Source organism: Manacus vitellinus, unplaced genomic scaffold (assembly GCF_001715985.3).
Source record: "Manacus vitellinus isolate BGI_N305 unplaced genomic scaffold, ASM171598v3 scaffold_26_pilon, whole genome shotgun sequence".
Taxonomy (NCBI): domain Eukaryota; kingdom Metazoa; phylum Chordata; class Aves; order Passeriformes; family Pipridae; genus Manacus; species Manacus vitellinus.
The window spans coordinates 230,379-248,781 of NW_021939960.1; the positions used below are offsets into that span (position 1 = coordinate 230,379).

General features: G+C 43.0%; 1 protein-coding gene across 6 annotated transcripts in view; it reads left to right on the forward strand.

The window, feature by feature from the left end:
• Positions 1 to 18,403, forward strand: part of PTPRT (protein tyrosine phosphatase receptor type T) — a 272,419-nt gene that overhangs the window by 209,079 nt on the left and 44,937 nt on the right. Inside the window, exons 13-17 of one of the 6 annotated variants that reach the window (XM_018073978.3) lie at positions 478 to 507; positions 7,497 to 7,544; positions 9,732 to 9,880; positions 15,650 to 15,727; positions 15,932 to 15,979. In XM_018073978.3, the coding sequence (XP_017929467.1) occupies positions 478 to 507; positions 7,497 to 7,544; positions 9,732 to 9,880; positions 15,650 to 15,727; positions 15,932 to 15,979 (353 nt within the window). The remainder of the gene's footprint in view (positions 1 to 477; positions 508 to 7,496; positions 7,545 to 9,731; positions 9,881 to 15,649; positions 15,728 to 15,931; positions 15,980 to 18,403) is intronic. The other 5 variants (XM_018073971.2, XM_018073972.2, XM_018073973.2 and 2 more) reach the window with 5 other exon arrangements.

The window sequence follows — 18,403 nt, forward strand, 5'->3', positions numbered from 1 at the left end:
TCAGACTTTGATGAAGCGTGATTTATCATTAGACAATTTGCTCATTGTCTAAATATTCCAAAATTGTGGCGTTCTCGCATTGGCGCTTCCCCTGTTTATTGTTATTTATATTAATAGCTCTGACATCTTTCTTTCCATTTCAAAAATGTCAAGGCACTTAACAGGCAAAAGTAAGTCTCATTATCCATGTTACTGCTGTGGCAAAGTGAGGGAAGAAAGAGGTGAGGGGATTTATACATGGTGACACCAGTCAGTAGTAGAAGTGAAACACAACCCATCTCCAGCTCACTGTTTATTACTCACCACCCTATATAGCTCCTGGAAAAAGTGTAAGAAAATGGTAGCTCAGTACAAAAACCAGCACAAATACTTTGTATATTGAAAAAGAATCTTAGAGTTCTTATAAATCTAATTATGTGCTTTTCTTTTTTTCTCCTTTTGGATATTTTGTTCATCTGATTGGCCGTCGATATTTAGAAGAAATGCCTATTCATACTCCTATTACTTGTAAGTACTTGGCTGGGGATGATGTTTCTTGAGCATGGTCACCCTGTGGTAGTCCTGTGCTTTGTGGTATTCTTTTCTTTTTCCACTTTATTTTTACCATTCCATTTATCCTTGTCTTTCCAGCAGCTCGTGTTTAGTTTTCTCAGTTGCACACTGTTGTGTTTTCCCTGTTCTCCCATTGCACCTGTAATTGTGCCTGCAAACACATTAATGTCCATATATCAGTTATGGTTTATAGCTCTTCAAATTGAATATTCTTCTTTAAGTTGGATATTAGGAACAATTTCTTCTCCAAAAGGGCTGTCCAGCACTGGCAAAGGCTGCCCAGGGCAGTGGTGGAGTCACCATCCTGGAGGCATTTAAAACACATGTAGATGTGGCACTTGGGGACATGGTTTAGTGATGGACCTGCCAGTGCTGGGTTAACAGTTGGACTCGATGACCTTTGAGGTCTTTTCCAACAGAAATGATTCCATGATTCTATAAATGCTAATGGGACAGATACAGAGTGTCCCAAGTGCACCTTTTTAACATTCCATTGTACGTAGCCAGACTTCAGGAAAATTCACACCTGAAGGATATTGTTGGGAAGCCATGGATATAAGCTTTTTAAAAATTCCAAGATTTCTGACAACTACAACTTGACAGGATCTCAGCAAACATCCCTGTTGCTGGAGTTGCCAGGTTCCCAGGGTTGGTTTAGATGGCTGGATTATGAAGTGGTTCAGATATTCAGGTCTAAATCACCTGTCCAGTCCTAACGACAAGGCTGCATAATTAAGGCAGTTTTTAAGGCACATGAAAATGCTTCACACATCGGTGTTTCCAGAGCCATCTGTTGTCTAAAGACTGAGGGGCTGGAAAGTAATCGGGGCCAAGCTGTTTCTGCTGGGATAATAGTTGTCTGAGGATCAGGAGGAGGAGAGGACTAGATCAATGATCTGAGGAAAGAGTCCTGGAGAACGGAGCTGGATGCTTTGCCGCCCTCAGAGGGTTGGGAGGGGTGGAAAGGCAGCTGTTACTGCTGAGAGGAGCAGCTCTGCCCTCTCCATCTCTCAGAAGCAGCAACCGTGTCACTGCCATCCCCCTTTTCCCGGGAGCACAACCTGCCACACTTGTCAGGGCTCTGAAATCCAGAGAGCTGTCAAAAGGGCCCTGCCAGTTCCTCCTGCTCTGCTGCTCCAGCAACCACATCCTTTGCCTGTTCCTACAGTTCCCCTTGGTCTTGGGACTTTGTCCTGGAGACACAGCAGGAGGGTGCTGAGCAGGTCAGCAAAAGGAGCATGTTAATGTGCTGCCATTTGAGTTCTTCTCCACTTGAGTTGCTTCACATCCAAAGAACGGGGACAGGAGTTAAGTCTGAGGATTCCTACGTGGAGGGATCTTACTTTTCAATGACCTATCAGAAAATTATTGAAAGGGGCACCTTCCCAACTCCCTGGAGCACGTGAGGAGCCTCAGGACACCATCACGAGCCTTGACTTTGCCCAGTGATGTCACTGTAAATGCAGAGTAACTCCAGTTCCTCTAGACCTCACTCTGCTTCTCTAAGAATGGAATTTGACCCTAAGAAGTCAGATTAAAGAGAAGTTTAACTAACTAGGGGATGCTTTTAACACGTGGGTGCTGCTAGCTGTTTGAATTTCCTGGTACAACCTTTCCTCTTCTGCACACTTCTCATATTTTGCTGTTCTGGTTTCTTACAACCAGTAGCACCATTGCCTGAAAAACTCAGTCCCAGGTTTTGCATTATAATTTTGTCTTCTTCCAGCAGACACCATGTGGTCAGAACATTCCCTGCTCTACTATATTTTGAGATTTATGTATTTAAAAAGATGAATCAGCCTCTGAGCCCTCTGTGACCCATTTTACAGCAGCACCACATTGTTTTAAGCAGTCAGCTGAGGATTGCTCTGCTGGAGCAACCACAGGGATCCTTAAGGGATCTCTTTGCTCTCTTGTAATGGCTTCTGGGGATCAATTTGCTAGAACTCTTTTTCTCAGGGAACAGTACAGTGACTCAGGAAAAGTGAAGAGAGGAACCTGAACAACAGTCAAGGCACAAGGAATATTCCAGTAGCGAGGGAAGAAATCAGGAGAATCCATGAAGGAGCAAACAGTGAAGTTTTACTGAGTTTCATGTTTCAAGGTTCACATGAAATGGGGTGTTGCATTGTGATTGCAGATGAAAATCTGAAGTTGCTAAGGACTGTGTAATTCTTAGCAAAGCTGATAGAAATTGCTACAGCCTCCCATAAGCAGAGAGGTTTGATTCAAGTTTATTTGAAATGTAGTGAAAATAAGAGCAGCAATATGTAGATATATTTTTTGAAATAGAATTGGTTTCCATGCTATGACTTTGTATGAATGTTTTAGTTCTGAGGCAAAATTCAGTTGAATGAGTTACCAGCACTGAAAAGCAGGTTCTCAAATAGATCTGCTGGCAGACCTTTAAATGTGACCATATGGACTACATCACTTTATTTTTGGTTTCAGTTTCTGGACTTCAAAGTTGTGTTTCTCAGAGCAGTTCTTGTCTACTTTCAGATAATTCCTCTCAACGCTTTGTCATCTGCTATACTGGCATTTCTTCTTGTTAGGAACCAAAATCTTCTTGTTAGGAAGGTCAAAATCCCCAACCCTAACTCTTCTAAACAGTTCTTAGTGATAACTCTATTAAAGTCACAGAGAGTTATGTCATAAGTAAGTGGTTTTTACAGAGACAGGCCACAGCACTGTGGTAATTGGAGTTCTGCCTTCAGCTGGTCTTGTGTTCTGCTGCAATCCAGGGCTTAAAATCTGATTCTGTAAGATGGCTGAGCACCCTCAGCTCTGGTGAAACCAGTCACAAATATTCATTTATAAGAGCAGCTCTTTTGGTTATTTTTGGTATACGTAGTTATGGGATTTCTGTATAGCAACACTTGATTGAAAACTTGCTACAACATGTAGGAACAGGTGAAAGATAAGGCCATAAAGGTCTTTTATAATATGCTTTAAGTGGAAATACAAACCCAGGAGGCCTCAATTCCTAACTCGTAACTCATCATATAGTGTCCTTCAATTTACCCACCATCAAAAGCTGGTTCCTTATGATTTGAGATCCTGGGACAGAACTTTGTCCTGGGCAAAGGGAGCTGTGGAATTGGGAGTTTCTGTCCTGGTGCACTCCTTTCATCCCTGTCCCCAGGGTGGTGCCTGAGCCTTTTCAGAGGAGTTACTCTGTATTTACACCAATACAAATGGTGTCTATGGTTGGTACAGAATTGCTGGCTGTCTCTTTGCACTTAAATTTAATGGGCAGTGCAAGATATCAACCCATCCACGTCTGAAAGCTTTTGGGGTTTTTTCCTGGCTGAAGCTGTAAAACACAGGCAGCAATTCATCCATTTTACAGGAGGGTTTGCCTTTAATGACAGGCACCTCGTTTGCAACAGTATTTTCAACTGCAGCAACTCGTATCATGATTTTATTGTTTCCTCACCAGGAAAAGGAATGGAAATGTTTTCTCTGTGTGGGTTGTTTGTTTTGCTTTGTTTCTTTCTCCTGGGCTTGGTAATGGCTGCAGAATGAAATTTAATCAGGAGAGATATCAGACCAGGGAAGTGTTTCTGGAAATATAGAGATTCATGTGTGTGTTACAAGCACTCAGTTTAATGTTATTTATAAGAGAAGGGCACTCAATGGCCAAGATGATATTTTACTTTTCCCCTGAACTGGCCAGAACTCCTTGGACATTATTACAACATAGGAAGCCCCTTCAACTCCCATTGCAATTTCATACCAGTTTTAATTGTTGGATGGTTTCAGCTGGGAGGAATTGTCAAAGGTTATTAAGCTAAATTTATACTTACTTACTGGGTTTTTTTTAAATAACAGGGTTTGTGCTGAATTTATTTCCACTGTCTGTGGGACATTTGAAAAGAAAAAAAAGCCCATTATTTTATTTATAGGCATACCTCTGTATAACCACATTAATACAGAAATATCTCCATGTATTTCCATGGATGGTGGGATCTGCCTGCACAGGTCAGCTTGCTAAATCAGGATTTTAAGAAGAAACATTCCTGTAAGATGCTTTTCTCATTAAATGCTGGAAAAACAGAGTTGTTAATCAGTGGCTATGCCAGTCTAATGAAGGCAAATTAAAAAAAAAAATCATGAAAATGCAGAAAGTAGGTGAGATATTATTTAGAACGTGTCTGTGTGATGATTGCAAGCCTAAACTTTGCAGGGGGCAGAGTTTGTGGCTGTCAGTACCAACACAGGCTTATATATATTGGATGGCTCTGACCTGTGTAAAGTTTGTAGGGTGGTAAGTAAATGTCCCCACAAAAAGCGGTTAAAAATTTGATCAAGTGAAGCTTGGATCATATTTCTCAAGACCCTCTGTTTGTGTGCACTCAGTACGAAATACTCAGAGCATATTTTGACTTCCCTCTGCATTACTTCACTTTCTCCTGTCAAGTGATGTTTGCTCTGTAAGTAACAATGCTCCTTGCTCTTCCCTCCACCTGTACTCCTTGTGTCCCTGCCATAACCTTCCTGAGGCCAGGAATGCTCCTCAGCCCTGCTGAGGGTGCAGTCAGTGCAGGGGGAGCAGGTGAGGAGGTGCAGATTGAAGGAGGACCATCAGAGCACGGCGGAGATTCCCCAAGCATCGGAGCGAGGGAAGGCTCTGAACTCTCGTTCCACTTGCTCTCTTTACAGATCTTTAGTGACCAAGACTTCACAGCCTGTCTGCCCTGTCAGTCTGAGAGACAGGCAGCTTTTCCTGCATGGAGTTGTCCCCAAGTTTCAAATGAACTGCCCTCCCCATAGCTGAGCCCTATTACTTACTCCCTCGCCCCTGCAGACAGTGAGAGCAGCTCCCCTGTGCTGTCTTTTCATATGTTTGAAGACCTCTCCACCCTATTTGATTTCCTTTTCTCTAGATTAAAGATCCACATTTCCTTTGGCCTTTCCTTGTAGATCATGTTTTCCAGCTTTACCTTCCTTGTCCTCCTCTGTGTGTGTCCCTTTGGCACGTGTCTTATTTGAAGTGCAGTGTTACAGCAGAGCCCTCTCTGATCCTCAGTCACACCAAAAGGATCACCCAGGCCTTGCAGATTGTAGTGCCATGTATAATCCCTCCCTTATTTTTCACACCAGCATGAAACTGTTCTTCTAAACTGAATTTGTGATCTACCACAGGTTTAGGGGATGGAGATCCTGTTCAGTAGATCTTCTGTTTAACCAGTGCTCCCTTTTATTTGTATGGCTCATCACAGCCTGCCTTAAATTGCTGCAGATTTCATCATAAATAATGTGTGTGCTCCCAGCAGTTTACTATGCACAGTTCTGCAAAAGGAGTTTTATTTTGTGGCTTTTTGAAACTGCTTATTGAAAACGAGGGCAATGTGCAATTCGTGTCTGTGGGAGGAAATTTCACATTTAACTTAGGTGATCTATACCTAATGTCTAAATTACCTGTGCATGCAAATCTACATTACAGTGTGTATAACCCATCCCTGGGAAACATCTAAAATTAAATCTGTCAATGTAAACGTATGAGAGTTCTGGAGGAGTGGCAGTTACAGCTTTAACATTCATGTAGAATTGATAGAAAAAGTTAAAGAAGAGTTTGAAGCTGTTTTTAAAAAATAATCCCTGACGCTTATCTAAACCTCTGCAAAACAGGGATCTGATCCTGCAGATACTTCCAACAGAAAATATTGCTTGAGCTCTCTGATTAATGCCCGTGGCATTAAATGGTTTGTGCTCAATACCAGGTTTGCATTCCTGGAGTGTTTAAGTGGAACTCTGGCAATTTGAATGTAGTGCTTCAGATTTTACGTCTAGTTTCTGATAGGAGTAGAAGTTTCAAAAATAACTGAATCAAATCTCCATCTTGTTTTTTTCCAAAACCTACACTCAGTTGAGGTTCACTGCCAATAGTTTTATCCTTGCTTTAGTGGGGTCACCATCAACTGCCTGATGATACAGCTGATTTCATTTTTTTTATTCAGCGTCGAGCATCTTTCTGTCTCATCCCTCCTGTGTGTGTGTAGTGCTTCTAAACACCATCTCTTCATTTACAAGCCCTGCAAGGGGCAACCCACTAAACTCCATCCACAGACTCCTGTTTTCTTCTTCACACATTACCCTTAAATGTAACCCAGCCATTAATATCACCTTATTCCCCTGCTGACATTTCAGTCTCTTCACCCTGTGTTGATTGCAGCACTCTTCTTCCCAATATCTGCCTGGGCCTTTATTTCCTCCCCTTTTCAGCTGCATAATGCATGAGTGGGGAGGTGTCTGCTCGGTGCCTGGTGTCAGGCTGTGCTGGGCACACTCTGGGCACCCGTGATTGACACTAATGCTCCCGGAGCAGCCTGTTGCAGGGCTGTGTTCAGGGGAGGCTGGTCAGTGGGGAGAGCAGGAGCCCTGTCACTGATGTGGCTTGTCAGTGATCCGCAGAGATCTCTATTTTTGGAAGCAGCATTTCTAGATGAATGCTTTCCCAATTCCTAAGGCATTTTTGACACGCCGGGAAATAAACCTCTACCTAGCTGCGGGTTTAAGTCACATCCTTAACATTCTGGAAAGTGCTAGTCATTTGATTTTATAATCCTTTCTATGAATTATAATGATGGCAAGGACCAAATAGGCTTAGTCCTGTGCTGCCACTCTACCCAGACACGGAACGGCGGCAGAAAAGGCACGTTCAGAAACCGAGAGCCCCTTGATGTGTCTGGCGAGCTTAGCTCTGAAATCCTCAAAAGAGATCTGTCTTCCTTTTCCCTCTAAATTTAGATGGAGAAGTTTTACGTTCTTAGAATAGAGAGGGAGAAAGGTGGAAAGTGATAAAGAAACCTGTAGCATTTTTCAGGTGCAGAAGCGTTTTGTGTTCCCTGGTCCCCCTGTGAGCTCCTGCGCAGGGGCGGCCGGTTTGTGTGGGCGAGTTAGGTTGGGACCTTTAAACTCATGTCACCTTTTCTTTTTAGGCATTCAAGCCAATGTTTTAGGGGCCTCTCTGTCTTCTACAGGACCAGGTAGAACTCCTTTGCATAGGGCTGTTGTAAGCAGGCCTTTGGGGACTAATGGGCTTGGGTTTGGGGTTATTTTTTTTTTCCTGCCTAGGACATGCAGAAATGTTGTTGCTCAAAGAGAAAACAAGTTTGCCAATTCCAGCTCTTTGTAGCCTGTTGGCATTTCTGAAAAAAATACCAGGCCGTGGGGACTTACAGATAATAATTGCCACAAATAATTGCATTTGGATTTAAAAAGGAAGTCGCCCTTCTTGACTCACCATTTTTAAACCTCAGCAGTGGTCATCTGTAGGGGCTCACCCCAGCAGTCCAGAGTGCTTGTTATTAAAGACTTCTGCATTTTGGATTAGTGTTTCCCACTGAGAGATTTTAATTCCTGTTGCCAAAAGAATTCACACAGGCATGTGCTATTAGCAAATCTGAAGGATTATGGAACCACATAGCAGAGTTAATACACTTCAAGACTATTGTAGTTACCACAGCACAAAAAATAGGGGCTCCCACGTCTGCAGCTCTGTGCTAACGTTGCCCAACACTGGAAGCAAAGCTTTTAACATCATTAAACACCAGCTTTTTGCTTCATCACTCAAGGACTGTTCCCCTTTGTATCTTCATCTGCAGGAGTGGGTGCACCATGGGGGTATGGGGAGATCTAAATGTGCCCCCTGTGGTTTTGTACCCAATTTGAACAGCTCTGGGTTTGGACTGGAACCGCTAATTGTAAAAGGCTGAACCCCAGCTGGAGGAGCAGATGAAACATGTGTTTGTTCTAAAGTTTGCAGCAAACATTCGAGTTTTCTCCATAAATCTGTGCTCTCCTGATCTGGATTATCCACTTGCTTTAAAAAAGTCCTTTTCCCACAGACACAGGCAAAGGTTTTAGCTGTCTTTGACCCTTCGTTGCAAACGAGTGTGACTGGCCAAGCTGCCCATCTCCTGAAGGCTGGGGCTCAGCTGTGTGCTTGAACTTGCTTGGAAATGCCACTCTGACATGTTCTGTGGATAAATAAAGCCCCTTAGACTATGCTGCAAGGAGTATCTTTTTTAAGAATCTAATGAAGTTTAAAAGACAGGTAGCACTTACCATAAGCCTGTAGTCTTAGAGAAGAAAAACCTCTTTGCACAATGATTTAGTCGTTAGGATTTTTTTTTTTCTTCTTTGAGTTGGAGGAAAGAGAGAAATCTAAAGCTCCTGCTTACAGTAATCTGTTTTTCTCCCTTTTATTTTGTTTTATTTTCTTATCTAGGGAAGTCGTGTAAGCAAAGTTCTTTGCTGGCGCCAGGGATTTGTGTGATATTTTTTCAAGGTGTGGATTGTAGAATGTCACACATTCATTTTTAAAGGGTTTTGCTCTCTGATACAAGTGAAGCACAGGGCAGTCAAATGTCAGTGGAAGCTTAGCAGCTCACTTTTCCTGCTTCTCTCCATTTTCTTATTATTAGCTGTGTTTGCAAAAGAGGAGCCTCTTATGCTCTCAGCTCTGGGAGTGTTTTCAGAGCAGGCAGCGTTTCTGCTTTGGCCAAAGTTTTTGCTGTCTCCTCAAAATAAGAAAATACCTTTTTTTCCTGGAGCACAGGCATATGTGGACATTTCTAAAACAGTTTCAGCCTTTAATTTGCCCCACCCCTCACTGGCTGTGGATCCTCAGTGCAGTTTGGGTGTGTATCAGAATTCAGGAGGCTGCTGCCCTCATTGCTGTGATGGGGACAGGACAAAACTCTGCTCCAGCTCTCAGGTTGCACAGAGACAGGTCCCCTGGAGCACTCTGAGAAAACCCTAGTGCAGACACCACATGGGATGGATGCAGATGTCCCATCACCTCCGAGTGAGTGGTGCTGATCACTGCCCCCATCCTGAGCCCTCTGCTCTTCCTGGAGTGGTTTCCACCCCCTCCAGGGGCTGTGCCTATGCCACCCTCTCCAAGGATGAGGTAGCACTCCCACTGCTGGGGTGATGCAGGTTTGTGCAACAGAAGTGTCTGGGAGGGTCAGCTGAGCTCAAAGATGTTTGTTGTGCTCCACAACAGTTACATTCAGAAGTTGTGGGCTCTGCTCCCGTGCAGTTTGTCAAACGCCCTGCATGTCTGACCGAGTGGGGTAACTGTGGTTTGTCAAAATATTTTGTCACTGCTTCGTTTTTAATGAGGGAAAACTGACCTTGGTTTCTCCCCTCTCCAAACTGCCCCAAAGGAAGCTGGCCAAGAAGCAGAAGGAGACTCAGACCAGCACACAGAGGGAGATGGGGCCCGTGGCTACTTCTGACAAGACCTCCACCAAACTCAGTGCTGTGCACAATGAAGATGCTTTTTCTTCCAGCTGCCAAGATGTTAATGGATTCAGTAAGTTTAACTTGCTTGCAATGGATATGACCCCCTTGGAGAGCTCTGGGTTCCTAAAAGGACCTCTTCCTATGGGCACAATGTTGAGGAGTTAGGAATGGCAGTGATAGAGATCATTGCAAAATCTCCACAGAAATCTGGAATGTCTCTGACACTGCCCCTGTTTTAACTGTTAGACAGGTGGAGAACATTCCTGCTGGCTCTAAATCTACTGAGAATAATTCATAGTCTGTTCTAATAACTCCATCAGACAGTCAAAGAGGCACATGTTTATTTGTTCCTTAGAAATATCTTTTCCTTTGTGAGTAGGAGAGTCAAATCAAATCACTTAGCTGACTTGTAGGATGAAATAACATTTTCTGTATGAAATGGTTATGAAAGAAGCCATGGTCTCCTGGCTAGAGAACTGGAATGGAAAGACAGCATTTCTTCTTTTTGTCTGTGTCCTCGCTTTATTCTTCACCCAGGTTCAGTAAAACTGATCTTAGTTAACACTTGTAAACCACTCAGACCTCTGTAGCTCAAAGAGTTTTGTGGGTAAAGCAGCACAAAGTCATCCTTTAGCCTCTCTAGATGCAGGCTGAGTGCATGGTGGATTGCATGGTGGATTTGTAAACTTTTTTTCGTATTAAATAAATATAAACTTAGACACTCTGGGCATGTCACTCCTTCTTTTGACACTGAGCCTGCTAGTTTGGACAGGGAACAGCTCTGAAACTCAAGTGTGTACTAAAACTCTTGTCTTTAGTGAACTGTTTTTTTCCCCTAATTACTAACATGGATGTGCTCATGGTACAAAATGTGTTTTATCACTGCCACTGATTTCTTGTAATCTCAGATTGAGTGGGACAGGCTGAGTGAATTCTTCCTTTCCCTCTGTCTGTAGGTCATGTCAAATTCCATCTGCACATGTTGGTGCTGCCACTCTGGGTAGCACACTCTGAGATGGATAAATAGGTGTTTGGGACCGTCAGGGCCAGCAGTGAACACTTTCCTCTGATATTAAATTGACTTCAGTCAAGATCTAATTTTCTCAGGCTCTGAGTAGCTCTATCTCCTGAGGAGGCAGCAGGAGTTGTCTGGGGTTCATATCTTTGAGAGGCAGGATAGCAGCAGGCACTGCTGGAGCAGCCACCCTGGAGCAGCCAGGGCAGTTTGGCTGAAATGTCTGGGGAAAATGAAGTGTTTAACACTTCCTTCAGAATCTGGGTTTTTAAAAGTCTGGGGGTTCTTTTTCCAACCAGAGACAAGCTTAAAATGTGACCTCATTTCTTTCCCTTGGTATTTTGACAGACTAATTAAAACAGCTGAGTCATTTGCTTGAAATGGCAACTATGGAATATATGCTGTATCAAATTTGGTGAGAAAGCATCCCTCCAGGTTTTCTCTTCTTTAAATCAGTTAGACCTTTGCTTGTCTGACATCACTGTAGATTTTACCAGTCTCCCCCTATAACACAGCCTGAGTCAATCATGGGTTGACTCTTTTTGGATTTTTCCCTCTTTATGTCCATGAGAAAGAATTATTAATGAGCCTTCATGATTTCTCCAAGTTTTTGACTGCCAAGTCCAGGATGCTGAGGTGTTGGAGGTAAGTTCTGTGCAGTAGTGTGCACGTGCTGGTACAGGAATTTTATGGGTAAAAACCTTCCTTAAAAAAAAATAAAATTGCATAATAAAGTTTAATACTTGAGGGTTTCTATGCAGGCCTGCTTTGGAATAACATAATAAGATTAATTCTTAACCTTCCTGCTAACTAATAGAGTTTTACTGGGGGTTATCCATCCTAGCTGGTGAAATCAACTGTCTTAAGCAGCAGTCAAAGTCATTCTGAAATTGTCTCTTTGCCCCCAATGGTAAATAGAATTTGCAGATGTCTGCTGATGGGGAGTCACCATGACTTGGCTGCAGCAGTGACATGGAAATACCCCCCTCCTTCTTGAAGAAAAGTCCACCAAGAGAAGCGAAGTGTTCTCAGTCCCAGGATCACCTTGGGAGCTCACAAAAGCAATTAAATAGAACATGACAACTTGCTAAGTAGGATCCCTCACAGTTATTGAGTGACTTGCAGACAGGTTTATCTCCAGAATACATGTCCTTGCAGGGCTTGTGCCCTTCCCTCCAGTTTTTGCTTTGTGTCACAATAATTTTGATAATTTTGCAGGCAGAAGAAATTCAGTGAGTCCCTGTAGAAGCTTTTCTGTTCCCATGGTCCCTCCAGCCTGGCCAGGGCTCTGCTCCCATGGCAGGAGGACTTTTGCTCTCCCTGGGTGAGCCCTGCCCACCCTCCTGCTGTAGCTTCCCTGTCACACTGCCCTGTCACCTCCAGCAGCTCTCAGAGGTGCTGCCTGGTGCTCTCCATCATGAATGAGATCAAAACTGAACAGCTGCCCTTCTGCTTCTCAGCCCCTCCTTCTCTGAGGAGGCATCAAGACCTCAGGTCTTGCTGAAAGTGGTAGAAAATTGGGCATTTATCTTTCCTGGCCTGAAGCAAAGCCCCTCATCCCTCCTTCCATTCTGCAGTGTTAGTTGTTATCCAGGCAGGATTCTTATTCATGCATACAGGGGTCTAAATTAAAGAGATTTTCTTGGACTCAGCCTCTGTCTCTGATACCATATGGAATCAGAGAAGGTGTTTGCTGAAACATGAATTATTCCATGGCTTTTCCAGCTTGTCTGGTTTTACTCAGGGATCATGTGGAGGTGAAGCAGGCTCATTGTAGTTGTTCATTTCCTCCAGTATCATGCTTTTTAAAAAACAAAAAGTACATCCTAAATCCCTTAGAGGTAGATGAAGGTCTTTGGGTTTTGGAGTGTGCTCTTTGATGTGCAGGAACACCAGGAAAGCAGCACAGTCACACCTAGACGTTGGTCTGTGCAGGGTTATTATGCACCAAGATGGCAAATTGGAGGCAAGATGGGCCTAAATTGTCCCCCAGATCTGCAGTGCCCAGGAGGGTGTGCAGGGGGGTGTCACCCCCCAGAAATCCCGTGCAGTTTGGCAGGGATGGGAGAAGCAGCAGTACAGGAGCTCAGCAGTGATGCACTGCTGATGTGTTCTGCTCTTCTGGCTGTGCTGTGCTAAAATGCCACGGGCCAGGCTTGGCCAGGAGAATTCCATGTCCCCAGCAGAGCCATCCTGACATCCTGGCAGGGGTTCTGGCAGGAACTGTTTGATTCTGAGGATTTAATGCCTTGAAATGCAGCCAGTTTTGCTAGAAACTGCCTTATGAAGGTGTGCTTAGCTTCTGTAACATCTCACTTTGGGAGGAGACCCCTTTCCAGCCACCCTTCAGGGGTGAGACTGATAGAGATGAGGTCTGTGGCTTTAGTGTTCCAGCATTTTGGAAGTGGGGGAGCTGAGTTTTGCAGTAGTAGGCACTACTACAGAGTTACAAGTTACTCTGCTTTTATTTAGGAGAACAAGATGAGAGGAAGATGTAGGCAAGTGGCACTCAGGATGTTAAGGATCCCTTTGAACCAAGGAACATATAAACTCACACCTTTCCATATCCTGAGTGTTTTTGTGATGAGTGACACGCAAAGGTCTTTAGGTTTGCTCTGACTCACAAAAGACAAAGACAGCAAGATCTGGTTCTTACTCCTACCCCATAGAAAATTTTCACTCATAATCTGGTCACCTGCTAAGTGCAGTCCAAGGACTTGTAGTGTCATGAATATGAGGTGTTTTCTTTAGTACAAAAATTATTAAAAATAAAAAATAAACCCACATTTCATCAAAGGCATAAAAGGAAAATGTACTAAATTCCCTTTTACTGGTTTGCCTGGGATTTTTGTGGGGGTTTCTAGTACAAAAGAAATCTTATAAAAATGAAAGAAGAATAATTTTCAGACTAGGAAGAAGCCTCCACCACTCTACATGACTAGAGGGATCTGTCATGTGGCCTCACGTGCCACTCCAGGGAATACAAAGAGAATTTTTAATGAAGTCTTAATCTCTACCCCGATATGAAATCCTCTCTGGACGTGTTCCCTTTGATTACAGAGCTGAGTGCTTGTAAGAACCTCTGGTTAGGAAGCAGCACTGTGTACACATTTCATTATACAAGCCACTACCTGACTGATTTGGGGAAGAAGTTCTCCAAAGTATTGGGAAACTTTGTTGTTGTTGTTTTGTTTTCTTTGTGGTTTGTTTTTTTGGGGGCGGGTATTTGTTTGTTTTAGGGTTTGTTTGCTTGTTTTGGGTTTTTTGTTCATTTCATAAACCTCACTTGGTAACATTTTTAATCAAACTCACTGAAGGGAGGGGTTTATCTTCAGCTGCCTCAGTAATTTATCCTTAGCAGTTCTGGAGAGGCAATAAGGCCCTGTGAGTTCTTTACACTCCCAAATTCCAGAAAACCTTTGGTCCTGCTCCAGGCCCTGAGCACTGACTTGCTCTGTTGTGCTGGGCAAACCAATTCCTCTGTTTAGATCTTATTTTATGTATCTGCCAAAGTGACCAAGTTGTGAGTGTGGTAAGAGAAGGGTCTGATTTAGGCTGACAAACACAGCAAGAGGCCCCAGAGGAGAGAAGCTTTTTCTGACTCTGGGCAGCTGGGGCAGAGCTCCAGCAGACTAAACTATGAAAAATTCAATTGTTTTAATGTGTTTTCAAGTGGTGTAAGTCTGAAAATATGCTGGGAGAACTCAGAGTGAGAGCAAGTTCATTTACTAGATGATTCTAAACTGCTCAGGAGGTAATTCTGCTGACTTTATGGAACTCCCTAGACCAGTGACTTCTCTGGTTTTCCCCATAGAATAACTCGAAGTTTTTAAGCAGTGTTTGCTCTAGAGATACAAAAATTGCTTCTGAAATTACTTTGATGTACACTGAGTTTTATCTACTTCCACTGGGCTGTGGAATAGTTTTTCCTGTGTTATCTGCTGTCATCTTTCTGATGTACTGAGATTTGTATTAGCTTGTTTCCCAACAGTCTGAGGAGGAGATAAATAAATGCCTGTAACTCCAAGAGTGAATGCAGAGTGATAACAAAAGGATATACCTTCAAAAATGATGGATTACCATAAGAATGTACATGTTTGCTATTGTAGGTATAAACCAACCTCATAAATTTACTATCAAGACAAGAATCTATCGTGAAGATGTTGAGCCTTTCCAAAATTGTTTGATTAATATGGAAATACTTGATTTTATTAATATGGAAATTTGTGGATTCTTGTCCTGAGAAATCTGTTGCTTTAATGGGAAAAGGCAGGGATGCTTGTCCTGCTGAAAGAACCCAACTCACAGGGGAAAGGATTATAGGGTTTGCTGTGAACAGCCCTGGCTTGAAGAACAAGTCCCTTTTAATCTTGTGCTGTTTTAACCAAAAAATTGCTCCCCTGCCTGTGTATTTTTGTTGTTTATTTTACTGTTAATACTGACTTTCTGCAGTTTGTATTTTGGGGGTCATTTTTAAGAATATTTCTCCTAGAGATAAAACCATAAGTTTGCTTCTTTGGTTAAAAAAATTGATATTTAGACTAGAGACCTGTGAATGTAGCTGTATGTGTATCCCTTGTAGGAACATATTGATTTACAGTAACTATAATACTATATTTGGGGTGTGGAGTGCTTATATTAAAGAAAATCCATCATGATGACAATGTAATAAATGTAATATGCATGTCGAGATGAAAAATATAATTCATTTTGATAAGCCTTATATATCCCATATTACTGTGTTCTTTGAGGAACATTCTCCCTGTTCTCTTTCTCTCTCTTAATATATGTCTAAAGTCTTTTCCTTATGTCTTTCCTACCTAGCATCACCCTCTCCTTGTTCATTTTCTGTCCAAAGCAAAACCCTTCAGAGCAAATCTATGTTGAATTCCTACTACTCAGGTACTAGTGCCAGACTTTTTCTTTCGTTTCTAAATTTCCTTTGCTTTTTTATGTTTCCCAATATGACCTATAAGACTGAGGCTTCTGAGTGTGACCCACCCAGCTAACCTTGTTTTCGTTTTCTGTAACTTTTTTTCCCCGTTGATCTTCTGTTGGTTTCCATTGATCCGTGTCGTGTGGGTGCCCGGAATTCCATCTCAAAAGTATCATCAGACACTGTCCCATCGACCACGCTGTTAGGTAAGAAGACAGGTATGGTGTATGGCACTGGAGAGCAAACACACTCCTTATATCCTGAAAATAACCTGGAGAGAGAGCACTGCTAAGTGTTTGGGTTCCAAAATCACGATTAATCCTGGGGTCATGTGTTAATTGGAAAGCTTTTGTTTCATTCCTGGTTTATTATTGTTATTAATTGATTTTTTTTTTTTTTAAAGAAAGAACAGTTCAAAAATGAAGGTTTAGGAGTTCTAACAAGTATTTGGTGTTTCTTTTTGTGAATGAGGTTTGGGTTCCGGGGCAAATTTCCCCACACACAGCCTTGCCATCAGCTTAGTTTTGACTCATGGAGATGGTTGTGCCTGTGCAGCCAGCACAGAATCACAGAACTGTTTGGTTTGGAAGGGATCTTTTTCATGGAGACAGGCTGGAAGAGCTGGGGGTGTTCAGAGAAGGCTTCAGGGAGACCTTAAAGCCCCTTCCAGCACCTAAAGGGGTTCCAAGAGAGCTGGAGAGGGACTTGTGACAAGGGCGTGCCTGGAGTCACAGGACGAGGGGGAATGGCTTTAAACTGAAAGAGAGCAGGTTTAGATTGGACATTAAAAAAGAAATTGTTCCCTGTGAGGGTGGGGAGGCCCTGGCACAGGTTGCCCAGAGAAGCTGTGGCTGCCCCTGGATCCCTGGAAGTGTCCAAGGCCAGGTTGGACGGGGCTTGGAGCAACCTGGGCTAGTGGAAGGGGATTGGAACTTAGATGGTCTTTAGGTTCCCTTCTATCCCAAACCATTCTGATTTCTCTGATTTATGAGTTCCTCTGCTATGAAGCAGAAAGATGATTTGTGGTTGATCAGAAGCAGGAAGATGATTTGTGGTTGATCAGAATCTCACCAGTGGTGTTTATCAGACCTGTCATTTTGGATTATCTGCAGTAAATGCTCCCTCCCAGACCCAGTAATGTGCAGTGACTGCCTTGAACATCACTCAGAACACGCTGAAGGGCCATCCTAGACCAGGATGGAATTACAACCAGTGGCTGTTCTTTGGCTTCCAGACTGACAGCCTGGGCACAGAGGCTTGGAGGGGCTGCCACAACACACACATTCATCCTGTTGTCTGTCAAAAGCTGACAGCAATGGATGAGGCCTCTTGGAATGAGGTGGGCAGGGAAAGGAGTCCATTTTCCAGAAGGTTTGTTCTCATTTCCCAGAGACTCAATAGAAAAGTCCAAAGCCAGGTTTCTCTTTTGTCTGTGCCTCAGAAGCAGGGCCCTGACCTGCAGTTTGCTGGAAGATGTGAAACTTCTCTGTCTTGCACTCAGCATCTGGGAAAACATGATCATCGTTTGGGGGAGCTGTTTTCCCTCTCTGTTATGGCAGAATTATGGTGTGAACTGCACATTTTATCTCCTGAAGCTCAAGGAGCAATGAACAGGTTCAATCTGTACTTCTCATGGCAAAGCAAAAGCCAAAAAAGCCCCCAAAACTCTTAAAATCTCAAATTTTAGAGAGGAAAAAGAAGAAATAGGAATTTAACTTAGGTATTCAAAACTCTTTTAAACTTTTACCAACCACTATATCTGAGTAAGAATTGATTTCCCTGCTTTACACATGGGATGTGAAGTTTAGAGCACTTTTAAGACCTGAATTACACTGACTGGTCACCACCCCAGTTCCACCTGAATTTAACAGGCTGTGAAACATTCCTTGGCACTGGAGAAATTTCTGTCTTGTGACTCGAAGACAAATTAAGACCTTGGTGTTCTGGCTTCTCAGAAAGATTCATCAGACCTTGGATGTTGCTGTATGAGCAAAATAAGTTTAATTTTTGATGTTCCTTAATATTCATTCCCAGGAAAGAGAAAGATATCTTAAAAGGGACATCAGTCATCCCACTACCAATATCCATCTCTGGGCTCTGCCTGCAGTTCAGCACTGTTTGTTCCCAACTGTTGTACATTCTGCTAATAAATGTTCTGTATCTGCAGTAGTAGATGACTCCCTAGGCTTGACTGGGACAAGATTTGTTGATAATAAGATCTAGGGGATTTTGGTTTTGCCTCTACCCTATCCCATGCTTGATTAATCCTTTCTTATGTAATGCATGTTTTTAGTGAGGTCATTTTCTCTTCCAGTCCTGGACAACTCTGGATTTTAAATGTTTCTCACAAAGACCTTCACTAGAGAACTGAATATCTGACACTGAGAAATAAAAGAGGTGGATATTCACCTGAAGAGGAGGGAGCACAAGCTGAGAGGTTGTTTTTGAGAGAAAATGTTCATGGCCAGGACCTCTTGAGGATGTTCAGGAGATCTGATCAGTGCAGTCTCTCCCAGGGAACCAGCATGTCTTTCCTTTGCATCCACTGTCATCTCCCAGCAGTATGTGAGGACATTTAGCCTTTTTCTCATTTCAGGATCCTCACAACAGGAGCTGCTGCCCTCCAGAGAGGATGGGGACTG